Source organism: Bubalus bubalis, chromosome 23, assembly GCF_019923935.1.
Source record: "Bubalus bubalis isolate 160015118507 breed Murrah chromosome 23, NDDB_SH_1, whole genome shotgun sequence".
NCBI lineage: Eukaryota > Metazoa > Chordata > Mammalia > Artiodactyla > Bovidae > Bubalus > Bubalus bubalis.
In genome coordinates, this window is record NC_059179.1 from 17,790,675 (window position 1) to 17,806,634 (window position 15,960).

General features: G+C 42.8%; 1 protein-coding gene across 2 annotated transcripts in view; it reads right to left on the reverse strand.

The window, feature by feature from the left end:
- Positions 1 to 15,689, reverse strand: part of BLNK (B cell linker) — an 80,227-nt gene extending 64,538 nt beyond the window's left edge. Inside the window, exon 1 of one of the 2 annotated variants that reach the window (XM_025274346.2) lies at positions 15,426 to 15,689. In XM_025274346.2, the coding sequence (XP_025130131.1) occupies positions 15,426 to 15,472 (47 nt within the window). In that variant the 5' untranslated portion in view covers positions 15,473 to 15,689. The remainder of the gene's footprint in view (positions 1 to 15,425) is intronic. The other variant, XM_025274349.2, reaches the window with a different exon arrangement.
- Positions 15,690 to 15,960: the final 271 nt, after the last annotated feature.

The following is a 15,960-nucleotide window of genomic DNA, read 5'->3' on the forward strand; positions in this document are numbered from 1 at the left end:
GGTCTATTCAGCTCATGTTTCTAAAACCCAGCTTTCACCAGGCTGCTCTCTCTTCTAGGGCCTCCAGCAGTTCTCCAGTGTCTGCTGAACCAAACCTGGCTTTTTGTCTTGACCGAGAGTTATTCAGCCTCTCTCTGAACTGCCCAGATGACAGCCTGTGAATTATCTACATCTACTCGGTTGGGTACTCTTAGGACATCTATCTGTGCTCTCCTCACAACTGGCCTGGTATCTCCATCTTATATGTTTCTAAGGTCAATTTGGAGTAGAAATCTCTAATGCTTTCTTTGGTGTATATATATAGAGGCAAAAAAAAAAAAAAATCCAGTCTCTTGACCACTTCATACTATGAACAGATTTTTTAAAATGCAGTGATCATCACTAGGTCTGCTTAGCTGACTTCCTCCTTTTTCAGGGGTTTTAATGATCTCACTTATTGACTTAGGACTTATTTTTAAGATGCTACTAGTCATTTTATGGTATGTTTTGTTATTAAATTTAATAAGTAATTAAATAATCTGGTGTTCTTGAAATTTCCAACTTTTTTTTTTCACTTTTTCTCTATTCATCTCCTATCACTAGTTATATCAATTCATATTTAGACAAATTTTACCCTTCTCTTTACCCTCCTGTTCACTCCTACAGCTACAGCCATTGTGATCTCAGGATGATAGACTATGCCAGTGCTCCAACCCCATCTTTTCTTAAAAAAAAACTTTTAATTTTATCTTAAAGTATAGTTGATAAACAATTCTGTGCTAGGTTCAGGTGTACAGCAAAGGAACTCAGTTACACATGTATCTACTCCGTTTCAAATTCTCCTTCCATTCAGATTGCCACACAATATTGATCAGTGTTCCCTGTGCTACACAGTAGGTCCCTGCCAGTCATCCACTTTAAATATAGCAGTGTGTACATGTCAATCCCAAACCCCCTATTAGTCCCCCCCCACCCCACCGCCTGTCTCCCCTGCCATCACAAGTTCACTCTCTCAAGTTTATGAGTCCATTTCTGTTTTGTAAATAAGTTCATTTGCATCATTTTTTCTTAGATCCCTCATATAAGCAATATCATACGATATGTCTCTCTCTGTCTGACTTCACTCAGTATGGCAAACTCTAGGGCCATCCTTGCTGCTGCAAGAGGCATTATTTCATTCATTTTACGGCTGAGTAACAGTCCATTGTATATATGTACCCCATCTTCTCTATCCATTCCTCTGTGTTCCCCCATCTTGTCTCCTTCCCTTTAGCCTCTCCCCTTCTCCGGGTTCATTTTCCTAAACTGCTCCTTTTATCATGTTGCTCCACTCATGGATAGTCATTGCTGTCTCCCTGTTTCTTGCAGGATAAGGTACACACTCATTATCTTGGCAATCAAAGGTCTTCAAAATTTGGATACAACTAAATGTTTTAGGGGCTTCCCTGATGGCGCAGACGGTAAAAAATCTGCCTACAGTGCAGGAGACTCAGGTTCCATCCGTGGGTGGGGAAGATTCCCTGGAGAAAGGAATGGCAACCCACTCCAGTATTTTTGCCTTGAGAATCCCATGGACAGAGAAGCCTGGTGGGCTACAGTCCAAGGTGTCACAAAAAGTCGGGCACAATTTAGTGACTAAATAACAACTGACTTGAGGGCGGGGTCTTCCCCTTAAAATTTAATCTTATCATTTGTTTTATGCAAGACGTGTATTTGTTTTGTTATTCCACGGTATTCAGTGAGCAAACCAAGCAAGGCGCGTGTGGATGCAGAGCTGCTATGATACAAGCCCTGCCCCTGGTGATGTAGGAGGAAGGTCCCTTCTGCCACCATGTCACACGACAGAAACTTCTGACCTGTGTCAGACCGAAGGGCAGAGAGAGACAGATGAGGCGGGAGGTGGGAGGTGCAGGCTGGGGGGGGCATCTCTAATTCACACAAAATAATTTCCCTTTGGATAATTTCTGTCTCAAAACTGAAGTCTCTGGCTACTGACGGTCATTTTGAAACAGAATGCTGCTTTTGAGTGACTGTTCTGTTTTTTGCACGCAGCAGCCCTTGTCCTCTCACTAGAGTCCCTCCTCCTCCCCACAGCCTGGCCCAGCTTCCTCCGGGCCAGCCTTCCTGTGGCATTATTGGTGTTATATTTAGATTTGCGAATTCAGCAACCAAAGTCCCTTCCTTCTGGAGACGGTCCATGGTGAAGCTGGCACAGAAGTTTTGGTAAGTCCTTTCTACATAGGATACCTCAAGATGCTCCTGAGAGTAAGATCTCCCCCAGCCCCATTCACAGACGCAGATACAAAGCCCAGGAGACCCCAGTGCTGGGCTCAGACCACACAGCTCCAAAACTCCTAGTTTTGCCTGTCATCAAGGTAGTCACAGAAGTCTGATGGTGAGAGAGACTTTAGGAATATCCTGGGTCAACCTCCTCTTGGAAGGGAGGACATTAAATTCCAAAGAAATTCTGCCATTGTCCCCAGATCAATTTTGAGGATTCCCCCAGCTCTTTCCCTCACATGCCGCTCCATCCTTTCCGCATGTGGTCCAAGTTTCCTGTTCAAGAACCAGCCTTTCCACAGCAGGGATGTGCCCTCCAGTTTATACCACAGCCCAGAGCTATGCTTACAAGTCCAGGCCCAGAGAGCCAGGCCAGTGGTCAAATGGATCATCAGTGGCACTGCAGTGAATGCCCGCACTCACTGAGCATGTATTGTGTGCCAGGTGCTTGGCGTGTATTATCTCATCTAGCCCTCACAGCCTGGTGATATAGGTCCTATTGTTATCCCATTTAAAAAATAACCACATAACATTAAATTTATGATAACTAGTGTTAAGTGAGTGTACAGTCAGTAGTGTATTCACATACACATTGTATCTTCACATTGTTGTGATTATCTCAACTTTTATAGTGAGGAAATACTTGCTCAGAGAAGCAACTTGCCCCAGGTCCTACATCTAGAGAACAACAGAGCTGGGATTCAAAATCAGACCGTCCGACTCCAGAACCCCTGCTCTCAACCAGCCCTGCATGACGTGTGCTGCCTTGTCTCAGCTTGGCTCCTCACCAGGGTGGATGGCCAGCTGCAGCATGTGCCCCTTTGGGCACCTTCCTCTCTGTCCCTGGAGAAGGCATCCAGTTCCTCCCTCAGCCAAGGGGTGTTTACCGAGGACACGTGCTCTCACTGCTGCCCTGCTACAAGTCTTCCCTGCTCAACTTGTTGCTGGAAGGCTGCGTGGGCTCTGCAGGGCCTGTTTCGGTCGTTAGGGAGGGGCAAAGAAGAAAGAGGAAGGGACAGAAGGCAGGGGGAGGGAGAAACAGAGAGGGCAGTACACGCAGCTGGCAGGAAGGAATATGGCAAGGGCTCTCAGGTGCAGACCGTGCTCGGAAGTAGAGTGCCTGGGCTCAGCCGCAAGGAGACCTGGGTACCTATCCCCGTGCGCCCGTCTCATCACCCTAGTCCGAAAGGCCACTTAAGAGTCCTGGAGTGGGGGCATCTGTGCACCTTCTATGTGAGCATCTCATGGCCTGGGTTGTCTCACTAACCACCTAGGAACCAGAGAAAGTAATTTGCAAGTTTCTCCAGACACTACCATTTCTTTTTTCCCACTGAGATCTGCAAATACTTTGTGGTTGTCTTTGACGTGTCTAGACGGCGGATCTCGGTTATAAGCAGACAGAAATTGGGCTGACTTGGCACAACCAGGAATAAAGAGGATCCTAATACCCTGAGTCCTTTCCAAAAAAAAAACCTCCTGGTGCACTTTACCCTATCAGAGGCAGTTAGGCAGGAGACACACTGCCCTGACATGGATGAGATGACAGGAAAGTAGGGTAAATTAGCTGTACAGAGGTCCTAGGAGATTTGTCCCTTGATGTGACAGCAGAAGTGTCAGGCTCTTGGCTCTCTGATTTTAAGGGTCTGTAGGGATGTAGCACTTTCCTTCATCTCTCTGGTGCTGGCTCTCACTCACCCACATAGCATGGAGGACCTGGGGTAAAGGGAAACTTCTTCCTAGAATATGTGGAAGCAGGTTGTGGAAAGCAAAAAAATTCAAGAAGGCACTTGGGTTTGGAAGAGCCCCTGGAGGTCATGTTATCTAACTCTGTCACTGTGCCGGGCTCTGATTTGTTTCTTGTTCTAACCAGGTGCTGACAGCTGGAATTTTGTGATGTTTACAGTCTTTCTTCTAACAGCATGAAAATTATTGTGTAAAGCAGATGATTCTCAAATTTGTAAGACTGCATGACAAGTAATTCTAATCATTTTCAGAAAATTCTGAAAATGTAGTTCTGGAAAAGGGGTGTGTTTAAAAGAAAAGATTAACCTTAGTGGGGGGAAAATTGAACCTTGGCTGTGTCTACATGTTACACCCCACTTGTCTGAGCAATCATTTCTATAACAAAAAACAAAGATATTTTCAGGGAGTAAATTTTCAAGGAGTGATATTGCAAGAATGGTATTTCTGATACATTAAAAAAAAATTGCCTCAAGCTCATCATTTCTTTGGGATCTGAGTGAAAAAAGTATTGGAAAATATCATATGTAGAGATTGAAGTGGAAGAAAGCATTGTCATTCTTAAATGTTTACCCTACAGGAACATTTATTAATAATACATTTTTTGTGGTGGGGTGGCCACACTGCTCAGCTTGTGGGATCTTCGTTCCCTGACCGGGGAGCTAACCCAGGCCCTCGGCAGTGAGAACGCTGAGTCTCACCACCAGACTGTCAGGGAATTCCCCAATAATACATTTTAAAAAAGTGCTTTGACACAGTATCTAATTGGTCAAATGAAACGATCATGGATCCCCATAATATAATATTTTACAGTAAATATGCAAAATAATTTTATTACCAAAAATTCCTCATTCAACTATTTCAATATTCAACTTAGTGAATAGTAAGTAAATTTAGTAAATTCACAGTACTGTGCAATTACCACCACTATCTCGTTGCAGAACAGTTCATCAACCCAAAAGGAAGCCTCAGACCCACTAAGTAGTTACTAGCAATTTTAAAGCAGATGTTTTTTCCCCTACTTTACTTTCGAGGCACACAAATAGCTTTTGTTTTAATCATGTTAAGAATTGTTTTCATCATTCATCAAATGAATTTGATTCAGTCATCTGGGATTGGTTGGACAATTGTGATAATCTGTTGATAGGATGATAATAGGAAATAAAAAAGTTTTCTGCTGTAAAAAGAGAACTTTGACCATGAACAGGGTGTAAGACAATTTAAGAAGCAAAACAGTCACATACATGTACAGGGCTCAGTTTTCCAGTGATTTGCTAGCGGTGGTGCTGTTCAGTCACTCAATCGTGTCCTACTCTTTGTGACCCCATGAACTGCAGCATGACGGGCTTCCCTGTCCTTCACCATCTCCTGTAGTTTGTGAAGACTCATGTCTGTTGAGTTACTGATGCCGTCCAATCATCTCATCCTCTGTCGTCCCCTTCTCCTGCCCTCAATCTTTCCCAGTGTCTGGGTCTTTTCCAGTGAGTCTGCTCTTTGCATCAGGTGGCCAAAGTATTGGAGCTTCAGCTTCAACATCAGTCCTTCCAATGAATATCCAAGACTGAGTTTCTTTAGGGTTGATTGGTTTGATCTCCTTGCAGTCCAAGGGACTCTCAAGAGTCTTCTCCAGCACAATTAAAAACCATCAGTTCTTCAGCACTCAGCCTATTTTATGGTCCAACTCTCATACCTGCACATAACTAGTGGAAAAACCATAGCTTTGACTACATGGACCTTTGTCAGCAAAGTGATGTCTCTGCTTTTTAATACATTGTCTAGGTTTGTCATAGCTTTTCTCCCAAGGAGCAAGTGTCTTTTAATTTTGTGGTTGTGGTCAAATTTGCAGTGATTTTGGAGCCCAAGAAAATAAAATCTGCCACCGTTTCCACTTTTCCCCCATCTATTTGCCATGAAGTGATGGGATTGTATGCCATGATCTTAGTTTTTTGAGTGTTGAGTTTTAAGTCAGCTTTTCCACTCACCTCTTTTATCCTGATCAAGAAGCTCTTTAGGGATCTTCCTGACCAGAGATCAAACCCTGTGTTGCAGGCAGATTCTTTACCATCTGAGCCACCAGGGTGTTTTCAATTTGGTATTACATTTGCCATTTTCCTTTTTGAAAGTATGTTTTTCATGTTTGTATTTGAATCTGCTGTAGTTGTTTGTGCTAAAAATGACTTGTTTCCTTCCCGCCTAGGATTGGGCATGGTCATTAATATGCCAAACATGTTTAAAAGGTTATTCTTCACCCTGCAGCTTTTTACATTTTGAACCAAGTAAAGTTGTAAACAACAGCATAGTCAATGAGGGAGGACATTTCTTTCTGCCTTTGAGCTCAGCCCTCTAACCCTGTTGTCCAAGCACCTTAGTTATAGCCTCCCTCGATTTAGGTGTTGTCTCCCTCCTCTGACCTTTCTCACCTTCTTTTCACCACTTTCCTGAACAATATTCCCTTCTTTCAACTAACAACCATAGATTGAGCCACATCTGTGTGGGAGACAGACAAGCACAGCTTTCTGCCCCCACGATGAGCTGTTAGATTCTGGCCTGGGTGTTAGTGATGGCAAAGAGCTTAATGCCTGAACCTATTACAGTGATGTTTAATCTTGAGCCAGGACTCTAAGATACTGCTTTATCACAAAAGGATGCCTCTCTAAGGACACAATTTGGGGCAACAGCAGAGCCCAGGCCAGGAGGGATTTGTGGGACATTCTCTGAACTCTTACTCTCTATTTAATACATTTATGGTTACAACACCCCTATTGTGTTATACGGGCTTCCCAGGTGCCTCAGTGGTAAAGAATCCACGTGCCAATGCTAGAGGCATGGCAGACATGGGTTGGATCCCTGGGTTGGGAAGATCCCCTGGAGGAGGAAAGAGTAACCCTCTCCAGTATTCTTGTCTGGGAAATCCCATGGATAGAGGAGCCTGGCGGGCTACAGTCCGTGGGTTCGAAAAGAGTCAGACATGACTGTGCAACCGAACGTGCATTATGTTATTTATTATTATTCTCCGAGGCTAACAAGGATTAAGTAATCTTCTCAGAGACCAAGACCTATGGAGTACAGAGCAAGTAGTCAAACCTAGGTCTGCCTAATTCCAAAATTCAGCAAAAAGAAAAAAAAAAAAAAAACACCTTTCTGGAGCACTTCTTAAATTATACCACATGGTCCTTTATACTTAGTCTATGCATAAGACCAATTCTGCTCTTTTTAATTATGACTCACTCTCAGATTACATGAACTGTTGTGAGAACATTCCTTGAAAAATATATAGTATCATAGGGTACCAAACATGCCTGCGTCAGTGTGAAATTCAAGTTTGGACTTGGAAGCATGTGATAGAATGAAATACTGACAGCAATATTCTGTAGGGCCTCATTGGGATTTCTGACTAGTAAATTATCTGCTTTTCAATTTAAAAAGAGTCTCGGAGAAACATAGAACACAAACTAAGTTAGAATGTTTTACTAGCCAGTAAATAACACAGAAAAAAAAAAAAAAGAGGTAGACATGGTCTGCTCTTCCTCCCTACTCACAGGCAAGCATGGAGGCGTAGTTCTAGACTGGGCTTTGTCAGTGTGAGCTTATATAACATCACATCTCTGGGCATTTTACCTGAGGGAGTACTGAGATGGTTTCTCCATTTTACCTGCCAAGTAAACCTTTCTGATTTGGAGGCTGGGGAGAGGAGGGGATGAGGCTTCTCCACTGATGTTTGTGTCCTGACATATTGCAGGGGGAGCAGGTTCAGCCAAGGTAGCTTATGGAACTTGTGACCATCACTGGCTACATAATTTCCGGGGCCCAGTGTAAAATGAAAATGCAGGGCTCCTAGTTGAGAATCCAAGACTGCAACAGCAGAGTGCTAAACCAACCATGGGGGCTGTGAGACTGCATGGCACGTGCCTTGAAAACTCAGTGACCTCTGCTGCAGGTTTGCTACACTTCAAGGAGGGTTGAAATCTGGTGGCAATCTAGGACGCCCAGCTAGCCTTCTGGGAGGCAGGGATGCCCTGGGAGTAACGAGCTTCTTTCTCACGAAAGTGGCAGACAGGGAAGCACTTTTCATCTAGGACATGCAACATGTCCCTAAGCTGGCTTCCATTCCTTGCTGTGGAAATGAGCATTGGAACAGCCATGCTGGACTAAGGGACTACTTCCAATTTGGAGACCTAGGCCACGATGCTGTAAAAGGGTTGTGAATACACCCAAGTGGAAGATCAGTCTACAGATATAGCTGCTGATGGATGACCTTTCAGAAGGGAGATGAGGCAGGACAGGTAGGAGCAGGCAGGTTGGACGGGGAGGAGCAGCTGCGAGGGAGGAGCTGTTGGGAGCAGGCAGTCCCAACTGTAGCACTAAGTACAGGTGTGGGAAGGAAGACATAAGCCTGCCCGCCAAGGGGTGTAGAACTGGAAATGGGAGCGCATGACACAGAAACAGGCTCAGCCCATAGCAGGAGGGGTGGCACCCCGAGAGAGGGTGTCCACCGCAGGCCAGGTGACCTGTGTGCCAACGTCAGCTGCTTCCTTGCAATGTGCTAGGGACCCTTAAGGTCGGTGGGACCTGGTAGACAGCAAGCCAGGGTCACACTTCAGGGTTCACAGCTCCTTTGATCTTGAGGCAGGACCTGGATGGGGGCTGGAATTCCACCAATCTGCAGGGGGGACCCATTTCTGGAACAAGAGAAGTGTGCCATCCTCTTAACCTCTAATTGTGCGCTTGGTTCCTGTAGGCTAAGAAAGCCCAGCAAGCACATGGAATGAGAAAACTGAAGCTGTTACAGAGAGCTTAGATATCAACACCTAAAAGAGCAAATAGAGAGATGCATGATCATCTTAAAGAACCAGAATGGTTCCAGGTCAGTTGAGACTTAAAGGACCTGGCAAATCCAAATCACAAGGCAAGACATGCGATGTGTCTGATGGGGAGGCAGTGGTAGCCCTAGTGAGCACTAGCCCACAAAATCAGAGTCTACCTGGTATTTATCCTAACTCTCGTGGTTTCCACTCAAGTTGCCCAGTCTACTTAAAGAGGTAGAAACAGAGTATTCCAAGGTTGATCTGATGTCTGGAAATCTTTTCCTGCTTTCATTTCTCTACTTAGGAGAGAACAACATATGCTTCAGTGATTCATGTAGTTCCTGGCATCTAGCTTTGTTTGACACTAAAAATTCTTTTTTCAAAAACAACTCATTGACATACAGACTCAAGAACTTCTGGACTTTCTGCTTGGCAACCACTGACCCAGATCATCCCAGACAGAGGAAAATCAGTCCAGCAAGCAGAGGCCACATCAATGGCAAAGATACTATTATACATTATATATTCTAAACTTTATATATTATATATATAATTTATAATATATAATTTATATATTATATATTCTAAACTTTAATACATACTGCACTCTAAGTATATACAAGTGAATCTGTGCTTCTCATTCTACATAAATTTCATTCCACTTGATTTGAATCAGAGTTTTCCAACTATAGCACTGTTGACATTTTTGTGCCAGATAATACTTTGCTGTGAGGATTACTCTGCACAGTTCAGGATGTTCAGCAGTATCCCTGGCATCTACCAACTAGATGTGAGCAGCAACCCCACCTCACGTGTGATTGTCAGATGTCCCCTGGAGGGCAAAATTCCCTGGTGGAGAGCCACTGATCTAAATGATGCAGCTATGTCTTGGGGAAGGGCAGGTAAGACAGCTTCTATGGGGTTTATTAAAAAGCCAAAGAAAAGCCATCCAGTGTTTCAATTTCTCTATAATAAGGCATTACTTAATTTCTTTTTTTTCCCTTATTCATGTTTTTTAACAAGCCCAGATGCCTTGATGTCATTGCAGGAGGGCAATAGTAAGATCTTCTTTGAAACTGCACCAAATAAGTAAATTCTTCACAGAACAGATGAGCTTAATCATCTGTGGGGGAAAACCAAGAGATTATAAATGTGTGCCTAAAACATTTGGGTACCAGCCCAATCTCTTCCTATCCAGTGATGTAAGAAGCAGGGCTGGAATGTGATTGTGGCTCAGTTCTCGGAAACCTAATTAATTATATCATAGCCCATTTGGGAACATATTCATGAAGAGGAAGGAACTGTTCAGCCACGGCACACATTGCTCAGATGATCACTGGATCCAGGAGAGAGGGCACCTTGAATATGTAGACTCTGGTTTAGTGTTTTCCTGGCACAGCCCAGATGAGAGTGGATGAGAAAGAGTGCCTTGAGGTTTCCTAGCTGATGGTCCTGAAATTCACAAACACTAAGCAAATTTCTAATGTGGCTCCCATATAGCTTGCTCATGAGAAGAAAGAGACCTGTCTGAGAATTCCGTCCATTGGTAGGACACAAGTTAGTCCAGTTGAGCAGGTTCTCAGTAGAAATAATGCAGGTGAGCAGTGGGAAGAGAACAGGGAATCATACTTCCTGGGAAGTCTATCTTATCTCTGACATTAGATGCTGTGCTTCCTCTGTGATCTCTCATATCAGCACCTCTGACCTAAAACTTATAAAGAATGATAAGAGCAATGTCCCAGACACACTTATATTCAGGCTGTGCTCTGTCCACCATGATGAGCCCCTGGGCATCTTCCTGCTCTGCTTGCCACTCCAGTTTAAAGGGGGTTGGATCTACTGCCATGAGTAGGAAGAGACATAACAAACAGTCACTTGTGAAGGGTGGGCTGAAGTACTGATTGTTGTGTTTACTTTTTCTTTACTCGTTATACCGACCATATGACAAATATTCTGGGTACTTTGGCCCATGTCTTCAGAACACACCTGTGAGGAAGGTATCTCTAGTTTAATTTGACAGTTGAGGAAACTGAGGCTTAGAGAAGTTGAGTGGCATCATCAAGACCCATAGCTAGTAGTTGGCAATTGGAACCCTTCCCTTTTGGGCACTGGTTGCTTTGTCCTTCTAAAATACACCATAGCTCTCTTCTAGATGGTGTATCTGGATGCTATCTAGTTGAATCCTCTGACCCCAGTGTTCAGAGTTGGACAGTTTTCAAAGAGTTTGTAAGAAAAGTGTTTGAAAGTATTTTGAAAACTATCTCAGATAAGTTGATCATTCCATCAGGACATAGTTCCTGAAGGTCATGGGATGAAATGGTAGCCTCAGAAGATGTAACATTTCAAGTATGGTTTTCATGCCTAAAGGACCACACAGCAGCAGAGCTGAGAGGGACTTTGAGAATAATCAGATCCAAACTTCTCATTTTGTGGCTAGGGGACACAGGGGTGATGAAGACCTATCCAGGAAGGGGTGGGAGAAAAAGAAAGAAAAGCGTGTATATGGAAGTATCATGAAATAAAGACTAGAGGGTGCGGTCGGTGAGTGGAAGTACAGAGGGCAGGATGAATCAGACTTAGGGTTAACGGTGACAGCTTTGACAGAAACAGATAGGGCCACAGAGGAAGCTAGTGACAGAAAGCTGAAAAGAAGATAAATTTGCTTCTGAAGAAGTGAACTGGAAAAGTTAAGTTACTGGAAACTCCAGTTGAGGATTCCAAGACCTGAGAAGAAAAGTCATGTCCCAGGATCTGTCAAATAGGATCTCCAAGTGAGAGCCCTCGTTGTGAGACCCAGACACCCACGACAGGGCTCTGTCATGCTTGACAGTTTATTAGCCATTTAGATGAAGGCAGAGAAAGGGTGTTTGTCACGTCTACAGTCCATGCAAAGCTAAATGCCACAGATGTCAGAATCAACAGGTAAAATAGCCAAAATAGCTAAAAAGAAGAACTGAAACTGACATGAAATTTATCAAGGATTCATGTAAAGTGCTCTTTTTCTGTTCAGAAAGTCAATCGCACACCTATAGAATTAATAAGAATAACAATAGAGGTACTAAATAACCATCATTTTTCCATTCAACAGGTATTGTGTGCCAGGATCACTCTAATCCTTGCTGCAGCCCTTTGAGATTGGTGCTATTATTATCTCTATCTTTTTAGCTGAAGAAGCTGGGACCAGGAAGTTTAAGTACAGTTTCCTAAAGTCACACATATGTTAATTTGACTGAAAAATACCATATTCTTACACCAATAAGATAAGGACTAGGGAGACTTGGCTTATCTGTGCCTGTGTCAAAGACTTTTCGCATTTGTAAATATAAGTGAATATATATTTGTGGGGGCTAGAAAGAAAAATACACAAGCACAGGTGATGAGTCAAACTCAATGTTTTGTGCAGCCTGGATGGGAGGGGAGTTTGGGGGAGAATGGATACATGTATATGTATGGCTGAGTCCCTTTGCTGTCCACCTGAAATTATCACAACATTGTTAATTGGTTATACTCCAATAGAAAATAAAAAGTTAAAAAAAGTATATGTAAAACATAAAAATTCCTTCACAAGCTAGTTTCACTAACTTGAAAGAAATATAGTCAGTGTGATTCAGGATTGTAAATGTTGAAACGTTTACCCAGAACAGTAATATTTTTGTGAACAGGAATATTTACTGTGGAAGGATTGAGACCTCACGTCTGAGGTGCTTTTCTGGTGGTATTGTTAGCTTATAAAATCCAGGGAAAATCATGGCTGAGAATCAACTAAAAGATTTTGTAAGTTTTTGGATTCCCATGAACAGAGAAACCAACTTCATGTAGTACCTCAAGGGGAGAAAAAAATCAAAAATCTGTGCTCACACATTTCTGTGGTCACGTATAGCGGAGCCACTTCGCTTTTTTCAACTCTTCAGTAGTAAGAACTCAGACTTGACTATTCATCCCCAGCTGTCTATCTCAGAAGGTCCATCTGGAACCTTCTCATTTTCCTTCATTTTGAGACTCTCCTCTTTCCTTCCAATCTTTCCTGCCCTCGATTCCTGGTTGATTCTGCTTTTCCTTCCTCCTGGTCACTCATTCTGCCTCTAATCGCTTTTCAGCCCTAGATCAAGGTCATCCCTTTTACACTCCCTCCACCCCAGAAGGACACTCACTATCTATTTTTCTGGCTAATAATTTAAGCAAAGTATGTTTAAGTGTTGATAAACCTAAGAGTATGAACCCAGCTCTTCACTTATACTGTTATTCAATGCCAAATAATTGCACGGTCGTCAATCTTCTTCAGATTCAGTGATGGTAACCAGTCAAGACAGAGGATGTGAACCAAAAGGATCAGAATTCGTTTGCCTACGCCCGGCCATCCCATCTAATTACAGCAAGTATTTTAAATGGTGCTTCAGGTTCATCGGGTTTATAATTTCATTTCTTTGAAAAGTTCCACATCAACAGTGCACATTTTATCAGAACAGGTCAATTCTGTAAAAACAACTCAGTCACCAGGTAGGGGGGAAAATGTTATTTCTGCCTGAGCAGATGGATGTAGGATATGATTATCCACAATACAGTTTCAGTTTTCCACCCTCCAATCTATGGTTGTATGTTGTCTGTTGATAGCTCTGTGACAAAGCTGGACTTCGTCCCTGAGGGAGCAATTATAAAGTGATTTAGGTTCTATTGCCCTCCTTTATTTTAAATCTTATCTGGATTTCCTGAAGGAAGTTCTAAAACTTAGTACAGTCCTAAGTGATGGAATATCCTTGAAAAGGACCTTCTAAACCTTCTTGTTCCTTTGGGAGAAACCCTCAGAGTTTCTTGGTCATGTCCTTCCTTCCCTCTCCCTTCTCACTGCTCTGCCCCAAGTCCAGGCCTGCAGCGTTAGAGGCTTGGGTTACTTAGCTGTCCCCCTCTCACTGAGCATCCTTGACAACCTCCCTTAAGCCTGTTGGCATAACACCTGTAACAGTGTAAACTGTCCTCCAGCTCTGTGCGGCCAGAGCCCTCACAACCCCTTGTGATATGGCTGCACCCCACGTGTCTAACCTCATCAGGAGCTTCTGGTCCCACATGCCTACTCTATAGCCTGTGTTGGGAAGGAAGTTCTCACCATCCTACAAACGGACCTACTCAAGTCCAGCTCCAAGCATCCAGTTCCCCAACTTCTTTTTATCTTATGTGCCTCTCAAAGACTAGCTCTTTATTTATTTTGTTTTATTGAGGTAACATTGGTTTATAATATTAGGTAAGTTTCACATTTACAACCTTATATTTCCTACTTCTATATACATCATAGCGTGCTCACTGCCAAAAATTTAGTTTCCATCCGTCACCATACACTTGACTTCTTTTACCCATTTCAGCCCCCCACCCCGTCCCCTGCTTCTTCCCTTCTGGTAACCACTACTTGGCTCTCCATATTTATATGTTCATTTTTATTTGGTTTGGTTTGTTCATTTACTTTGACAAAGCCTAGTGCTTGATGCATCTTCTCTGTTAAAACATCTCTGGCTACTCCGATTCATTTCTTACACCCATTGAGTCACTTACTACTTGCACTATTTTATCTGCCTCCTCCCATGATGGTGTAGCAATGTGAGACCAAGGGCAAGACCTTCTTGTCTCCCATTAGGGCCCGTCATACAGCGGCACTTACCAACATGCCCTTAAAGGGACCGACTGCAGCCATGCTGCCTCCTGATTCTAGACCAGCAGTTCGTTTCAAACTATCATTTACCAAGGGCCTACCAGGTATACAACCCATATTATAACTGTCAAGGACTGTCCCTTGGCCATTCCCAGGCTAACTGCCCTTAAATCTGTCTCAACAACCTTAATTCTGTAGCTCCTTATCATTTATGATAACTTCCTTGCTACACGTGTCACAACAACTCATGAAAAAATGAAGTTCAAATGGTAGCTGAAATATAAAACACTCATTGAACACCTAAAAGTTCCCGTGTCCAAAAGTCTTGATATTGTTAAATGCGATAAAAAGAAAATCTTCAAAATAAAAATTTGGAAAGTCTTTTTTTTTTTTTCCCATAGCTCAGAGGAGTTTCTTGATTCTTGCCCCTTTGGTCACTTCTGGTTTATTTATTCTTCCTAAGTGGTTTATTTAATCTTTTTATAGATAATTGTTGCACTGACGTGAAGGCACTGGAAAAATAGATCTAATCTCCCCCCAAACACTTGTGATATATAGCCACAAAATAAATGAGATAGTAAAACTATAATGAATACAAATCATTACAACAATCTTTAGCATTAAATAGAAATCCACAATGAAAACTTTCAGTACTCAGATTAAATCAAACTTTTTAAAGAAAAGCTTGTGTTTAAAGTCTCCAAGCTGACCACTGGTAGAATCTAAGCCCTTGGCTTTTCTTTTTTTATTGTCTCTTCAAAACTTTACATTTTAATCCACCACTGGCAAAGTCAGCTAAAATAAGCCCACTTGTTCCTACACATTTCTTTAAAAACAGTGCACTTCCCTATAGCAATTGACACTTGGCTTTCTTAGAACAAGCAAAGTATCCCAGCATTTCAGTATTTCTGATATGCTGTAAAATCATTGAAAAAAAAAAAAGGAGAAGAAGAAGGAAAAGTATTGGATGGCAAAAATCTTACCTCAACTTCTGACTGGCGGGGACAGTTATTTTATTAAGCTTATCCATTCTTTTTGTAACTATACAAGTCACAAATCACTGTCCAGTGGTCACGTCAGCAGTCCCTGGCCGTCCTCGGGAGTAGCATGGTAAGCCTGTGATCGCAAGGGTCCCAGACACTTGAGTCTGATTTCTGAGAGTGCAGGCTGCTGGCAAACACCTCTGTACTAGGGAGAAGTAAAACTTGCTCGAGCACATAGTCAAGTTTCATGTTTCTACATAATCATGTGATCTGGGTAGCCAGCCAGCTTGGCTGATTACTCTACATTGTGTAAACTTTAATAGTGAAACCTATTGGACATGCAAATTGCCTTTGAGCTGCTTTCTTTTATAACCAGATTTGTAACCAGGTCAGGGCAAGCTTCTGACTGGTCACTACTTCCTGTTGTCCTGAACACAGATAGCCCTTGTTTTCAGCAGGTGTCATGCTGTTCCCTTCCTGGGCTCAAGGAAAAGCAGAATAATCATTTCCATCTGAAAGTCTCTTTGGGACTTCC